We start from the raw sequence: 16,486 nt of genomic DNA on the forward strand, positions 1-16,486 counted from the left end.
AGTCGTGGTAACTCTTCACTTATAGATTTTTTTATTTTCATAATTGTATCTTTGAAAAATATCAACTTCTTGCCGGTCTCACACACACAAATCTTCAAAATATACATTAGTGCAAATTGATCAGAAAATGGGTTAGAGGGTTATTTAGAGGTTGCATCCTAATTCAATACTTGGAGGAGAGTGAGTAAATGGCAGTATTTATAACTGGTATGCTTGTTGAGCAATACACAGATTGTGTAGTTGTACACACTACCACCACAACTTTTAACACTTTGGCAAATCAGACAATATTTGGGGTAAATTTGTTACATTGATATCAATTCCAATTCCGCTGCTCTATAAAAGAGTTGTAAAACTATCATGTTGCTTCAATATCATTTAGGAACAAAAATAGCAATATACACATTAGCTTGATACAATGAGATCTTGTGCAACAACTGCAGAAATTATTCTACATGAAAGTAAATGGTCTGCAGGCATGTGGAGCTAGACTACAATCCAAACCACCTGCACGTTATTACAGTATTCTGAATTTGTTACACACATAGAAAAATGTCATATACAGCAGCTTATATACAATGTCAATTGAAACATTGCATTATTTTAATTAAACCTACATTAAGATGTATTGAGTGATTATTTCCAGACAAATGGCTGAAGACAGTGATTACATATCAAGTACCTCCACATTTCCTAATCTAGTAACACCCATTTAGCCTAAAACATCTTGGTTGAAGTAACGCAAATCGTTTGTGAAACAACTACCAGTATTCTGAGATGTTTTTGAGAACAGTCCAATCATTCCTACAGGTAGGCAATCTCTGGGATCTAAAAGGCAGTGCCTCCTAAATCGCTGTAAAAGACGAGGGGGACATTCATGATTTTAATATGACAGGAGGTCAAAGTAGAGCAGCATAATCTTTTGTACTGTTAAAGCACAATCCTACAGGTAAGCCATTGGGGCAGGAGAATTACACTTCTGAGGGGTGTTTTCTGTGGCACACATGGCTGTGGTGGTATGGGTTGGCAGGGGAGTAGGTGTCCAGTCTGGCTCAGTGCTCCGGGGCTCTACTCCTCCAACAGTAGACGGAGCCGTCTCACCCGCTCATAGAAGAGTAGGTAGGCGTTGGAGGACAGCACCTCCTGCAGACTGGCCTTGCGTACAGAGTCATCTGAAACCCACAGCCACTGGGAGCTGAATGGAGAGGGGCTGTGGGGCGAGGGAGGGCAGCGGCGGTAAGTGACAAAGTGTCCTGAGTTCATGTCACCATGGTGAACCAACACAGCCATCAGTTGAAAGTTGTATTCTGAGGAGCTGTGGAGAGACATGGTGTATTCAACAGTGTTATCAGAGTACACACTATAATTCCAAGACAATTTACTGAGTTTGTATAATTGGTTCTTCTCTTTATTGATATGAAAAGGCTGTTTAAGTTTATCAGGTTGTGTTTACCTGTAGTCATATGTGAGGTTGACCTGTGGGTTCAACCCAGAAGAATGGAGAAAGACAGACGAACAGGTTCCATTGGACAGTGGCTTGTTGTTGTTATGGTGTTCTATATCTGAAAATAAGTAGAATACAGTATGATCTTAGTGTTGTACAAGGCCTTTCAAGGGTTTGTAAAACAACAATTACATTATGAGAGTATCTGTCCTCAAACAAATCCCAAATAATCTAAGGCCAATTTTGAAGAATCCATCAATCATGACAGTTCTCAGTCCTCTCAAGCTGAAAAGGTAAGAGGTCATAAGACAAGCAATTTAGTTCCAGGAAGACAATTTAAGTGATTTCACTGTACCTTTGCCATTGAGAGGGGTCTTATCTGCAGCCTCTCCTGAATCCTCTGCTTTAATGGTTTTGGGAGTACAGTTGATGACCTGGAGCCTCTGAATGGTTGCGCAGTGTTTGTAGTGGTCCATCGACAGGTACTCTGAGATCTGGACATGTTCCTGTCTCTTTATGGGCGTACCCTCATTAGACCATGTCAGTCTCTGCAGGTGAATACAGAGACACTGTGGGAGCTGGAGGGAGGAGTCACACAAACACACGCCGTCATATACCTGTATACAATATGTCACATAACTGAGGACAAGGATATCCTGAAGCCAGACACAAATGCATCTGATAGTGATGTGTGCAAGGGGATACCAGTAAAGCAGTGAAACCATTTAGTACACAGCAATTGTTTCACATATCATCAAGTAGGTCACAATAGGTAGGTTTCCATCCAATTGGTGACAGATTTTCATGTGAATATTCTAAAATCTGCATAAAGAAAATATGCACATTTTCCCACCAAACGGACTTGTGCAGATAAAAATCATTGTGTGATGGAGTGCACACAAAATGTACTTTTTTGCTTACGTTTCATGTTGTTTTCTCCCTCTCCCCATCTCTCTCCCGCCCTACCGCACCTGCTGTCTTGACCTCAATGCTAAATAAACTGACATTTACTCCTGAGATGCTGACATGTTGCACTCTCTTCAACCACTGATTATTTTTTGACCCTGTGGGTCATATATGAACGTTTGAACAGCTTGAAGAACGATCTGGCCTTAATGGCCATAAATTCTTATCTCCACCCAGCACAGCCAGAAGAGGACTGGCCACCCCTCAGAGCCTGGTTCCTCTCTAGGTTTTTTTCCTAGGTTCCTGCCTTTATAGGGAGTTTTTCCTAGCCAACGTGCTTCTACATCTACATTGCTTGCTCTTTAGGGTTTTAGGTTGGGTTTCTGTATAAGCACTTTGTTAGATGATTGATGTACCGAATAAAAATCTAAAGTCCAATGTGTTTCCATTGCATTTCCAACTACCGAAAATACGACCCTGGATATTTATTGGAAAGGAGCATCAAGCTCAACACCGTGCACTTTCACCACCCTGTGAAGTTCATAACTTGTTTTATCTGCACTGCACTACAAAAGGCAAAATGCAATAACTTCCTTTTTCTGTCTAGACAGGAATTTCTGATACTCCATGATATATTCTGATCAACTGGCTCGTTCTTGTGTCAAGAAACTAAATGCCAAGATTAAATCAGATAATATACCTGGCCATTACAACAGATTACAAATTTGGTCAAAAATGTTTAGTTACTGCGTTTTGCCTTTTTAGGGCAGCATAGCCTAATAAACTGCATGGCTTAGGAGGAGGGGGGAGGACCACACACCATAATATTGTGTGACTCAAAGTTCACTTCGATATGATGGTTATCTAATCAATATTTGCACATAAGGATGTTTCCACCGCCATTTCTTGTATAATTAATTTTACCAATACAAAAAGATCCCACCATGTCGAACGAACAAATTATCCGTCTGCATTTCTAAAATTGTGCCGAAACTTCCTGTGTCTATCACAGCAATTTCTGTATACGTTTTGACTTTACATGCATAAAAACATGGTTAGTGGGAAAGACCATTACCTTTCCCAGTTTAAGCTGTTTGATGAAGGTTGTCCTCTGGCTTTCCAGGACATGCCCATTCACCAAGGTGCCTTGTTGAAGCTGACGGGAGAGAATATGTCAAAACAAGGTTAATTCTAAAGCTCCAAAATAACATACACATAGGCTCACAGAAGTACAGTTCCTTTTTCTTAACCAATCAAGTGAAGACTAGTACCTTGGTGCAGTTTTCACACTCCACCTCTTTAATGGTCTCTGAAGAGATGAAATGCTGGAGACAGTGATCCAGAGAGATAGGCCAGCCCTAAGGGAAATATACTCAGCACATTGCATTTGCTGTAGCTCACAAGCTATTATTTTACATAGTCGTGTAGAACAGGGTTACCTGAACTCGTGGAAGCTTTTGCTCCTGCAACTTTGGTGTACACATAATGATATTTGTACCAGCAATGGTACAAGGAAAACCTTCACCTGAATGATTTGAAGGTTTCCGTCATGTATTTTTTCTCCTGTCACCCATTCTGCTTACCCATTGCGGTGAAGGGATGGATAAGGAGAGGCTGTCGAAAGAGTCATATCGCACTGGACTCTGCAAACAAGAAAAGGAATTAATAGCACAAACAAACCACTGATTTAATGACAGTACACTGCCAAATATCTGATATTCATGTGTTATGAAATAATCAAATACATTAATCACCTGTTGTTCGCAACGCTTGCAAGCCATATTGCTTGTTAGGCGGCCATGGAAAGGATGTGGAAACTTCCAAGGACTTCGTAAAGGATGAAGAGGGCCTGGAAGAGCAAAAGTAGTTTTCCTATTTTCCCAAAACCTACTTCTCTAGTAAAATATTCCACACCACTATTTGCTTTCTTACCTCGACTCTTGCAGCTTAAGGTCTTATCATCTATATCTGGGAGACTCTGATAACAAAACCAAATGAACATAAGTCAGAAGGCAAAAATACAATTAACTTACATCAAAAACACACTGTGCTGAAAGAGACTAAGCTTAGCAGGTCTATGAGTATTAAAGCAAAGGGAGTGACAACGTACCTCAAGGGACTGAATGTCAAAGAGGTGGGTGACTTTGGGCTGTCGGTCTCGCTCCTCCTCCAAGGAAGAGGTGAGGACATGGAAGAGCTCATGGGCATCCTAAGAAAAGTAAATAGGGACAAGAGATTAAACCAATATACCTTACACATTTACATTTTAGTCATATAACACACACTCTTATCCAAAGTGATGTAGTTAGTGCATTCATCCTAACATATTTGTGTGTATGTGGAAACCCCTTCAAATTAGTGGATTCAGCTATTTCAGCCACACCGTTGCTGACAGGTGTATAAAATTGAGCACACCGCCATGCAATCTCCATAGACAAACATTGGCAGTAGAATAGCCCTACTGAAGAGCTCAGTGACTTTCAACGTGGCACTGTCAAAGGATGCCACCTTTCCAACAGGTCAGTTCATCCAAATTTCTGCCCTGCTAGAGCTGCCTCGGTCAACTTTAAGTGCTGTTACTGTGAAGTGGAAACGTCTAGGTGCAAAGGCTCAGCTGCGAAGTGGTAGGCCACACAAGCTCACAGAAAAAGACAGCAGAGTGCTGGTAAGTCGCAACACTCACGGAGTTCCAAACTGCCTCTGGAAGCAACATGAGCACAATAACTGTTTGTGGGGAGCTTCATGAAATGGCCGAGCAGCCAAGAACACAATGTACAATGCCAAGCATCGGCTGGAGTGGTGTAAAGCTCGCCGCCATTGGACTCTGGAGTGATGAGTCACGCTTCACATGGGCCGAATACAACAGGTGAAATGCTTACTTACAAGCCCTTAACCAATAAAGCAGTTGGGAAAAATAAGTGTTAAGTAAAAAATAAATACACTGCTCAAAAAAATAAAGGGAACACTTAAACAACACAATGTAACTCCAAGTCAATCACACTTCTGTGAAATCAAACAGTCCACTTAGGAAGCAACACTGATTGACAATAAATTTCACATGCTGTTGTGCAAATGGAATAGACAACAGGTGGAAATTATAGGCAATTAGCAAGACACCCCCAATAAAGGAGTGGTTCTGCAGGTGGTGACCAGACCACTTCTCAGTTCCTATGCTTCCTGGCTGATGTTTTGGTCACTTTTGGAAGCTGGCGGTGCTTTCACTCTAGTGGTAGCATGAGACGGAGTCTACAACCCACACAAGTGGCTCAGGTAGTGCAGCTCATCCAGGATGGCACATCAATGCGAGCTGTGGCAAGAAGGTTTGCTGTGTCTGTCAGCGTAGTGTCCAGAGCATGGAGGCACTACCAGGAGACAGGCCAGTACATCAGGAGACATGGAGGAGGCCGTAGAGGGCAACAACCCAGCAGCAGGACCGCTACCTCCGCCTTTGTGCAAGGAGGAGCAGGAGGAGCACTGCCAGAGCCCTGCAAAATGACCTCCAGCAGGCCACAAATGTGCATGTGTCTGCTCAAACGGTCAGAAACAGACTCCATGAGGGTGGTATGAGGGCCAGACGTCCACAGGTGGGGGTTGTGCTTACAGCCCAACACCGTGCAGGACGTTTGACATTTGCCAGAGAACACCAAGATTGGCAAATTCGCAACTGGCGCCCTGTGCTCTTCACAGATAAAAGCAGGTTCACACAGAGCACGTGACAGTCTGGAGACGCCGTGGAGAACGTTCTGCTGCCTGCAACATCCTCCAGCATGACCGGTTTGGTGGTGGGTCAGTCATGGTGTGGGGTGGCATTTCTTTGGGGGGCCGCACAGCCCTCCATGTGCTCGCCAGAGGTAGCCTGACTGCCATTAGGTACCGAGAAGAGATCATCAGACCCTTTGTGAGACCATATGCTGGTGCGGTTGGCCCTGGGTTCCTCCTAATGCAAGACAATGCTAGACCTCATGTGGCTGGAGTGTGTCAGCAGTTCCTGCAAGAGGAAGGCATTGATGCTATGGACTGGCCCGCCAGACCTGAATCCAATTGAGCACATCTGGGACATCATGTCTCGTCCATCCACCAATGCCACGTTGCACCACAGACTGTCCAGGAGTTGGCGGATGCTTTAGTCCAGGTCTGGGAGGAGATCCCTCAGGAGACCATCCGCCACCTCATCAGGAGCATGCCCAGGCGTTGTAGGGAGGTCATACAGGCACGTGGAGGCCACACACACTACTGAGCCTCATTTTGACTTGTTTTAAGGACATTACATCAAAGTTGGATCAGCCTGTAGTGTGGTTTTCCACTTTAATTTTGAGTGTCACTCCAAATCCAGACCTCCATGGGTTGATAAATTTCATTGACATTGATAATGTGTGATTTTGTTGTCAGCACATTCAACTATGTAAAGAAAAAAGTATTTAATAAGACTATTTCATTGATAGTTTGTTGGTGATGTGGATGCAAAGGAACTTGAAGCTCTCAACCTGCTCCACTACAGCCCCGTCGATGAGAATGGGGGCAGTCCAACGGACAAGTCTGGGTTTGGCGGATGCCAGGAGAACGCTACCTGCCCCAATGCATAGTGCCAACTGTAAAGTTTGGCGGAGGAGGAATAATGGTCTGGGGCTGGTTTCATGGTTCGGGCTAGGCCCCTTAGTTCCAGTGAAGGGAAATCTAAACGCTACAGCATACAATGACATTCTAGATGGTTCTGAGCTTCCAACTTTGTGACAACAGTTTGGGAAGCCCATTTCCTGTTTCAACATGACAATGCCCACGTGCACAAAGCGAGGTCCATACAGAAATGGTTTGTCGAGATCTGTGTGGAATAACTTGACTGGCCTGCACCGAGCCCTGACCTCAACCCAATCAAAACACCTTTGGGATGAATTGGAACACCGACTGCGAGCCAGGCCTAATCGCCCAACACCAGTGCCCGACCGCACTAAAGCTCTTGTGGATGAATGGAAGCAATGTCCCAACATTTAGTGGAAAGCCTTCTCTCAAAATATTTTACACACATTTGTTTCTGTTAGTGAGCATTTCTCCTTTGCCAAGATAATCCATCCAACTGACAGGTGTGGCATATCAAGAAGCTGATTAAACAGCAGGATCATTACAGGTCCACATTGTGCTGGGGACAATAAAAGGTGACTAAAATGTGCAGTTTGTCACACAACACAAGGCCAGATGTCTCAAGTTGAGGAAGCGTGTAATTTAATGTTAATTTATACCATAAGCTGCCTCCAACATCATTTTAGAGAATTTGGCAGGAAGTCAACCGTCCTCACTATCACAGACCACGTGTAGCCACACCAGCCCAGGCCCTCCACATCTGGCTTCTTCACCTGTGGGATCGTCGAGAGGGTGGGGGGGGCACTGAAGAGTATTTCTGTCTGTAATAAAAACTTTTTGATTGTCTGGGCCTGGCTCCCCAGTGGGTGGTCCTCCCAGGCCCTCCCAGGCCCACCCATGGCTGTACCCCTGCCAAGTCATATGAAATCCATAGGGGGATTTATTGCTGCTCCATTGGAAAGTACCATTGTAGAGGATGTGAGCTTCGACTGGAAGGGCTGCCTTTTAATTGGTTTTGAACGTGGAGCAGAATTCTTATGGGGAACAGATTTAAGACAATCATTTTTACTTGAATGCTCTGAAAAAATGCTCCCAAATACTTAACAAGTAAGGATAACGTACCTGTTCCTCAAAGGAACTGATGTGCCACCTGTAGAGTCTGAGGACCTCCAGCAGACGCCCTGCATCCAGCACATCCTCCTCCCCAGTGTTGTCGTTTGACAGTGCTGCAAATCAGAGAATGTACTGTCAGAGTGCATCCCATATGGTACCCTACATAGTGCATTACATGGGCCCTGGTTAAAAGTAGTGCACCATAGGGTATAGGGTGCCACTTGGGTTGCAACCAGAGGCTAACAATTGAGTGTACAGGGATTCTGATTCCTTCTTAGCCCATCACCAAACACTACCTTGGAGAAGCTGCAGGAGAGTTGTGGAAAGTTTGGGGTCCTTCTCTGGCTCGCCCTCCGACACACCTTTGCGGCTAGTGAACTCCTCCAGCCACTTGACGAAGGATGGGCAGGCTGCCAGGCCCTGGAGCAGAGAGTTCATGAAGCAGGTGTTTCCCAGGTTCAGCAGGCCTGGTACCATGCCTATGGTGGATACTTGTTTTAGTATACAGTCAATGGCCCTCATAAACATCCACCTACATAACATTAGTGATCTCTTATTTAACTGCCTACACAGACATTGGGCAAGCTTACCTTTCTTCCTTTTCTTGCTGTCTGTAATTGGACCCCATAGAACATATACTCCAGCAGCCATGGCAGCCGCTATTCCACCAATGACTCCCCAGTTTTTCATAATTTTATTCCTGAAAAAAATTCCAAAGTGATTACATATTATTGACAGTCTCATAGAAAAGGCTGAACTGTTGGGACATCAAATGCGTTTCCCTTTACTTACTCTGAATATATTGTGTGTCCATACCTAACAAACTCTAATGTATCCAAAGCAGCAGCGGAGCCCAATTTAGCTCAATAAACCTGTTGACTAGATATGAGTCGAATTTCATTTGCTGAACATGACACATGTTCGCCAGCCAACGACAGGCAGTCCTGTCGACATGACAGACAGACAGATCTGCCTATAAACGTTAGCTACTGTAGATTGCTATTTTTGACACCCTCTACTACGACACAATGCACAAAGACGTCTCTAAAACATGTTGGAATTTTGCTAACAGATGGTATGGTAATCCCATAATAGTCCGTCAAATCGTTAATTTCAGATTGATGCAGTCAGATCAACAGTACTCGATTGCTTTGGCGTCGTTTGTGTGTGCGCCACTTAAAAACGTCGTTCGAACTGCGCACTAAAGAAAGAGCAAGCTCATTGAACACACTTCGCTAAACCCCGACACAATCACACATTTAATGCGCGAAAAGAAAGGCCTTGTAAAACATTCAGGTCTGACCTGACAATGGTACCAGAGTACAGGAACTCCCGAATAAGCTTTTCAGATGTCGCTGATCTGCACCACGGCATATTCGCGGAGCTAACGTAGTGGAACTTAAATTGGGATCTTTGAATTTTTGACGGACCAAACACAGTTGTACAGGAAGTCATTTGTTCGATTTTTTTTTTTTTTTTAATGAACAACAAATCAATACAGGACGTACATGTGGGAACACAAGTGTATATATACATAATATACAAAGGACAATTGGGCTAGGGGGCACAATATCACATTACACAAGGACCTTAAGGGACATACAAACACTTATTATTCTAACAGATTTTTTGTTAGTAGAGTATTTAATTCTTAAAATAGTTAAATTTCTTTTTGACGTTAAGAAAATGTGGTGTTTTGTTTGTAAATTTACATTTGTGAATATGAAATTTGTCCAAAAGAATAATTAAATGAATTACATAAAATGTTATATCTTATTTCTATCGTAGGTAAAGAATCCAAGCAGTACAACTCTCCATAATAGTGTAAAATCTTCATAAATGTGTTCAATTATAAATCTACTGATGTCTTGCCACAGTTTTCTTACATGAATACAATGCAACACTGTTTCTGGGTGGTCATTACATTTGAACAATTTGAGTTGATGTTTTCCTTACACTATCTATCAGTTGAATTATCTATGTTCCTTCTGGTGAGACTTTAGAGAGGAATATGGATTTCTGAACCGTTGATGAAGCCTCGTCCTCCGACAAAGTAAGCAGCCTTTCCCTCATTTCGTGCTTTCTTGATCGTTGGCCACAACCTGTTCCTTCTTTCTATGTCCTCCGGGCTGAGATGCTCGGCGAAACGCATACCATGGCTCTGAAGGAAGGCGTTCTTCCTAGCAGCTTTCCAGACAGCATCCCTGTAGAATCTGGCAGTGAAGAGGATGATGATCCCGCTTGGTCTTGAATCGTTTTGCTGTTGCTTCTTGCCGAGGCGACGACCAACGTTGATGGTATCACGAAACACAATATAGACTTTACGTCCGTCCCCTTGCGCGAACAAGGTCTCAGAGCAAGTGACGTCACCGATTGAAACGCCACTAGCGCGCACCACCGCTAACTAGCTAGCCATTTCACATTGGCTACATCTGCAGGCATAACTTCTTGGCAGATGCTGATATCCTCCCCCGCACATCCTCATTCTCCACCTCTGGCACGCCGTAGGGTCTCAGGTTCCATCTTCTTGTGTATTGTTCCAGATCAGTGCGACATCTGTGTTTGACATTGTTATTCTTTTCCACCTTTTCTTCAACTTTGCAGACTTCATCAGCACCAAACATTTCATTTAGTCACGCTTCAGACAACATTTTGAAATTAAAGTGAGGTTGGGGAAATCATATGACCCCGGAAGTAAGCCCAGCCAACATGTTGTTGTGTGATGGTAGCTAGTGAAGATAGTATACTCAGCAAAAAAATAAACTTCCTCTCACTGTCAACCGTGTTTATTTTCAGCAAACTTAACGTGTGTAAATATTTGTATGAACATAACAAGATTCAACAACTGAGACATGAACTGAACAAGTTCCACAGACGTGACTAACAGAAATGGAATAATGTGTCCCTGAACAAAAGGGAGGTCAAAATCAAAAGTCACAGTCAGTATCTGGTGTGGCCACCAGCTGCATTAAGTACTACAGTGCATCTGCTCCTCATGGTCTGCACCAGATATGCCAGTTCTTGCTGTGAGAGGTTACCCCCCTCTTCCACCACCCTCTTCCACCAAGGCACCTGCAAGTTCCCAGACATTTCTGGGGAGAATGGCCGTAGCCCTTACCCTCCGATCCAACAGATCCCAGATGTGCTCAATGGGATTCCGTCTGGAACCTCTACCATAAATGCCTGATAGATGGAGTGCTGAAGAGATGGTTGTCCTTCTGGGAGGTTCTTCCATCTCCACAGAGGAACTCTAGAGCTCCTCTGTCAGAGTAACCATCGGTTTCTTGGTCACCTCCCTGACCAAGGCCCTTCTCCCCGACACACCGTCCCAGACCATGACGGACCCTCCTTCTCCCCTAGAGCTGGCCAGGTTGCAGAGCTGCTATTCCCAAAGCATGATTACACAGAAGCCCCTGCCTACGGAAGAGCCACTGGAGGCAGCGCGTGATGAAATAGATTGGCTAGCAAAGGAGAATGACTCACTAAGGCGGCAACAGTTTAGTTTCCAGTGTGATCCCAGGTTCATCATGTTGTACACGGGGGTTAAAGACTGACACCTTGAAAGCTGATTACCAGGCTTAGAAGACATATTTGATAGCGTGATCCCCCTGACACTCGCCAGTTCAGTTAACCAGCTGTGGTTTGTACGTGCTGTACTCAACTTTTCAAGAGCTACTGTTTTTAAGAACACGTATCTTGTGCTCTACCCACTTCCACTATATGGGAATGAATGAAGAATTGTTTATTGTAAGCATTTATCCATTTGTCTAACACTCAATGTACAGAGCCACTGTAATGCTTAAGGGAGAACCCTGTATTTCTGTGATGTACAATAGATTGATATACTGAATTTCTACCTGAGAAGAATACCATGACAAATGCTTTTCAAACATGACTATTTAATTATCAAAATACATGTCTCCAGCATCAATAATTTCACAGTTCATTAAAAGTTCAAGCTTCAATCAAATAGACTAACTTCATTTATAGACATATTTTAAGCTTCAATCACGTAACTGGAATTAGAAACATTTCAAAGTCCAGTCCTGTACATCACTGAATAAACTACACCAGTATTTATTATTACCATGGCACCAGGGTATCACCATTCCACCTTCTTCTTCTGAGGATTTTATATGGCAGTTGGCAACCAACTTTAAGGTGCATTACCACCACCAACTGGACTGGAGTGTTGACCAGAGACACACCTGTCCACCTACCAGTGTGATTTATTTTTTCTTTATTCCTGCACAGGGCTGGCAGGAAGTGCTCAAAAAAGTATTGGTCTAACTTGGACTTCATGTCCACCAACTTTTCAGACTCTCAAGGAAATAATTGTTGCATTTCACAAAAAAAGTATGCTCTGAGTTTGAGGCCAGCAAGGTGTATATCTGGCAGTTGCTTCCTATTGCAGCAAGGTTTTGCATAAGGTTCCTAGCAAACTATTTACTGGGCAATGGTGTAGGGACTGGACAATACATATTTGGCACAATCCCCTCAAGTCCTGCGGACCTTGTTGGCAGGTGCATTGTTATTCCTCAGTGGCTTTACTTTCGATAATTTAACTGTTTTTACATGTTTTGACTTCAGGCCTGACGTACGCGTCGGATGTGCCATGTTTGAGGCAAGCATGTTTAGGTTTCTGTTGGTGGAATAGATGTGTAGCCCATTTTAATGTAATGAGCTATGGTTTACAGTAAACTGAGGGAATGGTTGCACTGTCCCGGGCCAGCTTTGCAGTTGCATTTAGTCTCCATGATGAATGGACTTTCAGAGTAGAACTGCAGCTGGGGGAAAAAAGTTTAAAAAATAAGTGAGTTAGACAAAATATTTTTTCAACACACCATAAAGTGAGATGAAGATTGACTCCTAAATTGCAAGTAATCCAAAGAAAGATGAAGAGTAGGCGGCCGGGACGACAAACTTTAATGAACTATAAACAGAATTTATTTACAAAATAATACATATGGGTGCAGTCAGACTAGAACATCAGGACGAACAACTGCAACGCGTTTCAACTACTAGAACCTTCCATAAGGGACACAAAGAACAGAAAATGATATGGTTTGTCCAAACAATTCCATAATGCATTAATTTAGGCTAAATCAAAGCAGAACCCAAAACAATGCAAAAAAAGTATACTTTGCCTGAAATTAAAAACTTAAGAGGTTTGATTATTGCATAGATATATGGATTTTCACTAGTGAGGGGTTTGAAGAAAATACTGCTAAGTATTGTAACTATCTGGTGGGGTCAAAATTACTCAATTTGGGTCTATTATATCTAATTGAAAATAACATAAAGGGATGTAATTTAAGGGATTACATTACCATTTTATTATTCCAGATGAAAATGAGAATTGGGTCAATTTGACACACATACAGTACTTTCCATTTTTGGATTGCGGTTCGTGGCATCCCAGCACACAAATTAAACACATACCTCCCAGTGATGCCAATTTAGCAATTTTTTTGCTAGATTTAGCAACTTTTCAGACCACCTTGGCAACTTTTTTTTCAAACAGCACCTAGCAACCAATTTAGCTACTTTTAAAAATGTATTCAAAAACTTTTGAAAAGTGACTCAAATGCTAAAATGCAAGTATTTTCCCTCTAAATGACAAAAACAATTTCCTCTGTCACACACTAAGTCACAACACACGTGCATGGCTGCAAAAGTGCATTGTGAGTGACGTCAGCAGCAGGCCAGCAGCAATTTCAGTACATTGCAAATCTAAACAGTGTGATGAACCAATAAAAGTTGAAGAGATTATAGAGTCTATCAAACACCTAAAGAACAATAAATCAACAGGTGTTGATGGAATTACATCAGAATTTTACAAATTATCTTCTGAACAAGTAGCTCCCTTCCTATTTGAAGTCTTTTTAGAGAGTATTAAAAATAATGTTCTCCCTCCTACAATGAGTCAGGGGTTAATAACACTGATACCTAAGCCTAAAAAATAAGTGCTGCTCATCGATAACTGGCGTCCAATTTGTCTTCTTAATAATGACTATAAGATATTAGCATTACTACTTGCAAAAATAATTAAAGAAGTCCTGGATGCAATCATTGATGAAACACAGTCTGGCTTCATGAGGAACAGACATATTTCTAACAATGTCAGACTAGTATTAGACATACTTGACTACTCAGACCTAATACCTGAGGATAGCTTCATATTATTTTTTAGATTTTTATAAAGCATTTGACACAGTAGAGCATCAGTTTCTCTTCCACTCCCTTGAGAGACTTGGCTTTGGAGATTTTTTCTGTAAGGCCATTAAGACTCTCTATGCAAATGGTAACAGCCCTATCAAATTGAAATATGGCACCTCACCTAGATTTGAGTTAAAGAGAGGAATTAGGAAAGGTTGTCCTATCTCTCCGTACCTGTTTTTATTAATCACCCAACTTCTTACAAATTCTTTAAATAATAGTCCTGTACAAGGTATTTCCATAGCTGGTAAAGAAATTATTATAAGCCAGCTGGCTGACGATACTACACTTTATCGGAAAGACGTTAACCAAATTCCCATAGCGATCAATGTGATACAATCCTTTTCCAAAGCGTATGGTCTATATCTTAACATTAATAAATGTTAACTCATAGCTGTCAAAGATTGTGTGACACCTTCATTCAAGAAATTGAACTGTATTTTAAGACAGTTAAATACTCTAACAAAAAAGCTGGTAGGATTGTAAGTGTATGTATGTCCCTTAAGGTCCTTGTGTAATTGTAATGTGATATTGTACCCCCTAGCTCAATTGTTCATTGTTTATAATCTATATATACTTGTGTTCCCTCATGTACTTTCTGTATTGATTTGTTGTTAAAAAATTTGTTTGAAGTACATTGCGATGTACTTGACAACAGGGAACATTAACTAAATACTTAGCTACAAAGATTTTATGTAGCAATAGCTGAAAACATTCAGTAATATGTTCAAATAAGCTACGTTAAAATACCAACTTTACACCTTTTTCAACCTACAAAGTTGCGTGAGCTACCTAGCTAGCTGCAAAAAAAGTACAAATACATCCTCTTACCTTGTACATCGTGAATGTAACCCTCGATCCAGTTACAGTAACCTCTTAGCTTGACTGCCTTGGGCATACAGGTCTCCCGAGTAGCGCAGCGGTCTAAGGCACTGCATCTCAGCGCAAGAGGCGTCACCACAAGACCCTGTTTCGATTAACGTTACAGGCTGTATCACAAACGGCCGTGATTGGAAGTCCCATAGGGCGGCGCACAATTGTCCCAGCGTCGTTAGGGGTTGGCCGTCATTGTAAATAAGAATTTCTTCTTAACTAACTTGCCTAGTTAAATTAAAAATACATTTTAAAAAGTCTAACGTCTTCATCTGCCGATGTATCGATATAAATCCAGTGTATTGTTGTTTTGACTAGCAACTTCCGGGGGTTACCCACCTCAGCCTCGCTTTCATTTCAAAATGGAGCCTGCGTGACTTAAGCGTATTATACAGGTTGTCACATGCTAAAAAGCATTCTATTTTACCCACATAAATGTTCTAAATAACATCTTAATTACAAACCTAGCATTAAAAAAAATGTTAGGATTGATTCCATAATCATTGTGAAGGGATCAAAAAGCTTGCAGCCTATAGCCTATCACAGACATGTGACAATGTCCCTTCTTATTTTCTCTCTGCATATGTGTGTGTGTGTGTGACAGACAGGCAGACAAATACAGAGAGTTCTAGGGCTCCCGAGTGGCACAGAGGTCTAAGGCACTGCATCTCAGTGTAAGAGGTGTCATTACAGTCCCTGGTTTGAATCCAGGTTGAATCACATCTGGCCATGATTGGGTGTCCGGGTTTGGCTGGGGTAGGCTGTCGTTGTAAATAAGAATTTGTGTGACACACAGAGAGATTTTCTGTGTGTGTATTGGTTTGAACGACAGAGAGGGTGTCAGTGTCCCCTCACTACAGCGGTGTGTGTTTGTGACAGCCCCCCCAACACACACACACACATTCCTCTGCTGATATAGATATAGCCTCTCTGTAAAGTATATATTCCCTCTGTAATCAGCCTATACTCCAAGGTTTTATGTTTACTGCTCTTTATGATGTCTATGTGGACATGTGTCTGTATTCTGTTTGTTGTCTATTGCTGGCAGCACCTTCTCACTAAGGCAAATTATGGGTATGTGTAAATATACATGGCGAATAAAGGTAATTCTACAGACAAAGATCTGTCTAATGTTATTTGCACTTTGACTCAGGATTAAGCAAAAGTAGCTGAGCTTGTAGAGTACTAGAGATCTGCATCTTAATTAGAGAAAGGTTTAGGTTAGTTCTGAGGGTCAATAGATGTTCATTGATTCTTAAACTATGAAAAAATTATCGAATCCCCATAGTAAATCCTTGCACTGGCAGCGGTTCTGGCATTTTCTCACAACAGCCTATGCAGTAACGTGGTCTTCGT

General features: G+C 42.2%; 1 protein-coding gene across 6 annotated transcripts; it reads right to left on the minus strand.

The window, feature by feature from the left end:
- Positions 1–14: 14 nt before the first annotated feature.
- On the minus strand, positions 15–15,468 carry usp30 (ubiquitin specific peptidase 30). 6 transcript variants are annotated; one of them, XM_024438608.2, is made up of 14 exons: positions 9,342–9,391; positions 8,831–8,917; positions 8,629–8,738; positions 8,335–8,517; positions 8,048–8,151; positions 4,461–4,559; positions 4,283–4,328; positions 4,105–4,199; positions 3,934–3,993; positions 3,622–3,708; positions 3,426–3,506; positions 1,800–2,022; positions 1,454–1,562; positions 15–1,315 (listed from the first exon to the last, which is right to left on the minus strand). In XM_024438608.2, exons 3-14 carry the CDS (start codon positions 8,726–8,728, stop codon positions 1,069–1,071), a joined length of 1,434 nt encoding a protein of 477 aa, XP_024294376.1. In that variant the 5' UTR covers positions 8,729–8,738; positions 8,831–8,917; positions 9,342–9,391; the 3' UTR covers positions 15–1,068. The 6 variants fall into 6 exon arrangements, with proteins under 6 accessions (XP_024294376.1, XP_024294377.1, XP_024294373.1 ...); XM_024438609.2 differs by lacking the exons at positions 8,831–8,917; positions 9,342–9,391 and adding an exon at positions 15,089–15,468; XM_024438605.2 differs by lacking the exon at positions 8,831–8,917 and having other exon boundaries at positions 9,342–9,490.
- Positions 15,469–16,486: the final 1,018 nt, after the last annotated feature.

Source organism: Oncorhynchus tshawytscha, linkage group LG12 (assembly GCF_018296145.1).
Source record: "Oncorhynchus tshawytscha isolate Ot180627B linkage group LG12, Otsh_v2.0, whole genome shotgun sequence".
Taxonomy (NCBI): Eukaryota; Metazoa; Chordata; class Actinopteri; order Salmoniformes; family Salmonidae; genus Oncorhynchus; species Oncorhynchus tshawytscha.

What these genes read in the sequence shown, in the direction of transcription:
- usp30 (XM_024438605.2), bottom strand. Translation starts at nt 9,412, where the DNA reads ATGCCGTGGTGCAGATCAGCGACATCTGAAAAGCTTATTCGGGAGTTC. An exon ending in TCAGTTCCTTTGAGGAACAG is followed by an intron (nt 4,560 to 8,047) that starts GTACGTTATCCT and finishes TACTTTTCTTAG; the next exon opens with GATGCCCATGAGCTCTTCCA. An exon ending in AGTGTGAAAACTGCACCAAG is followed by an intron (nt 3,507 to 3,621) that starts GTACTAGTCTTC and finishes CTCTCCCGTCAG; the next exon opens with CTTCAACAAGGCACCTTGGT.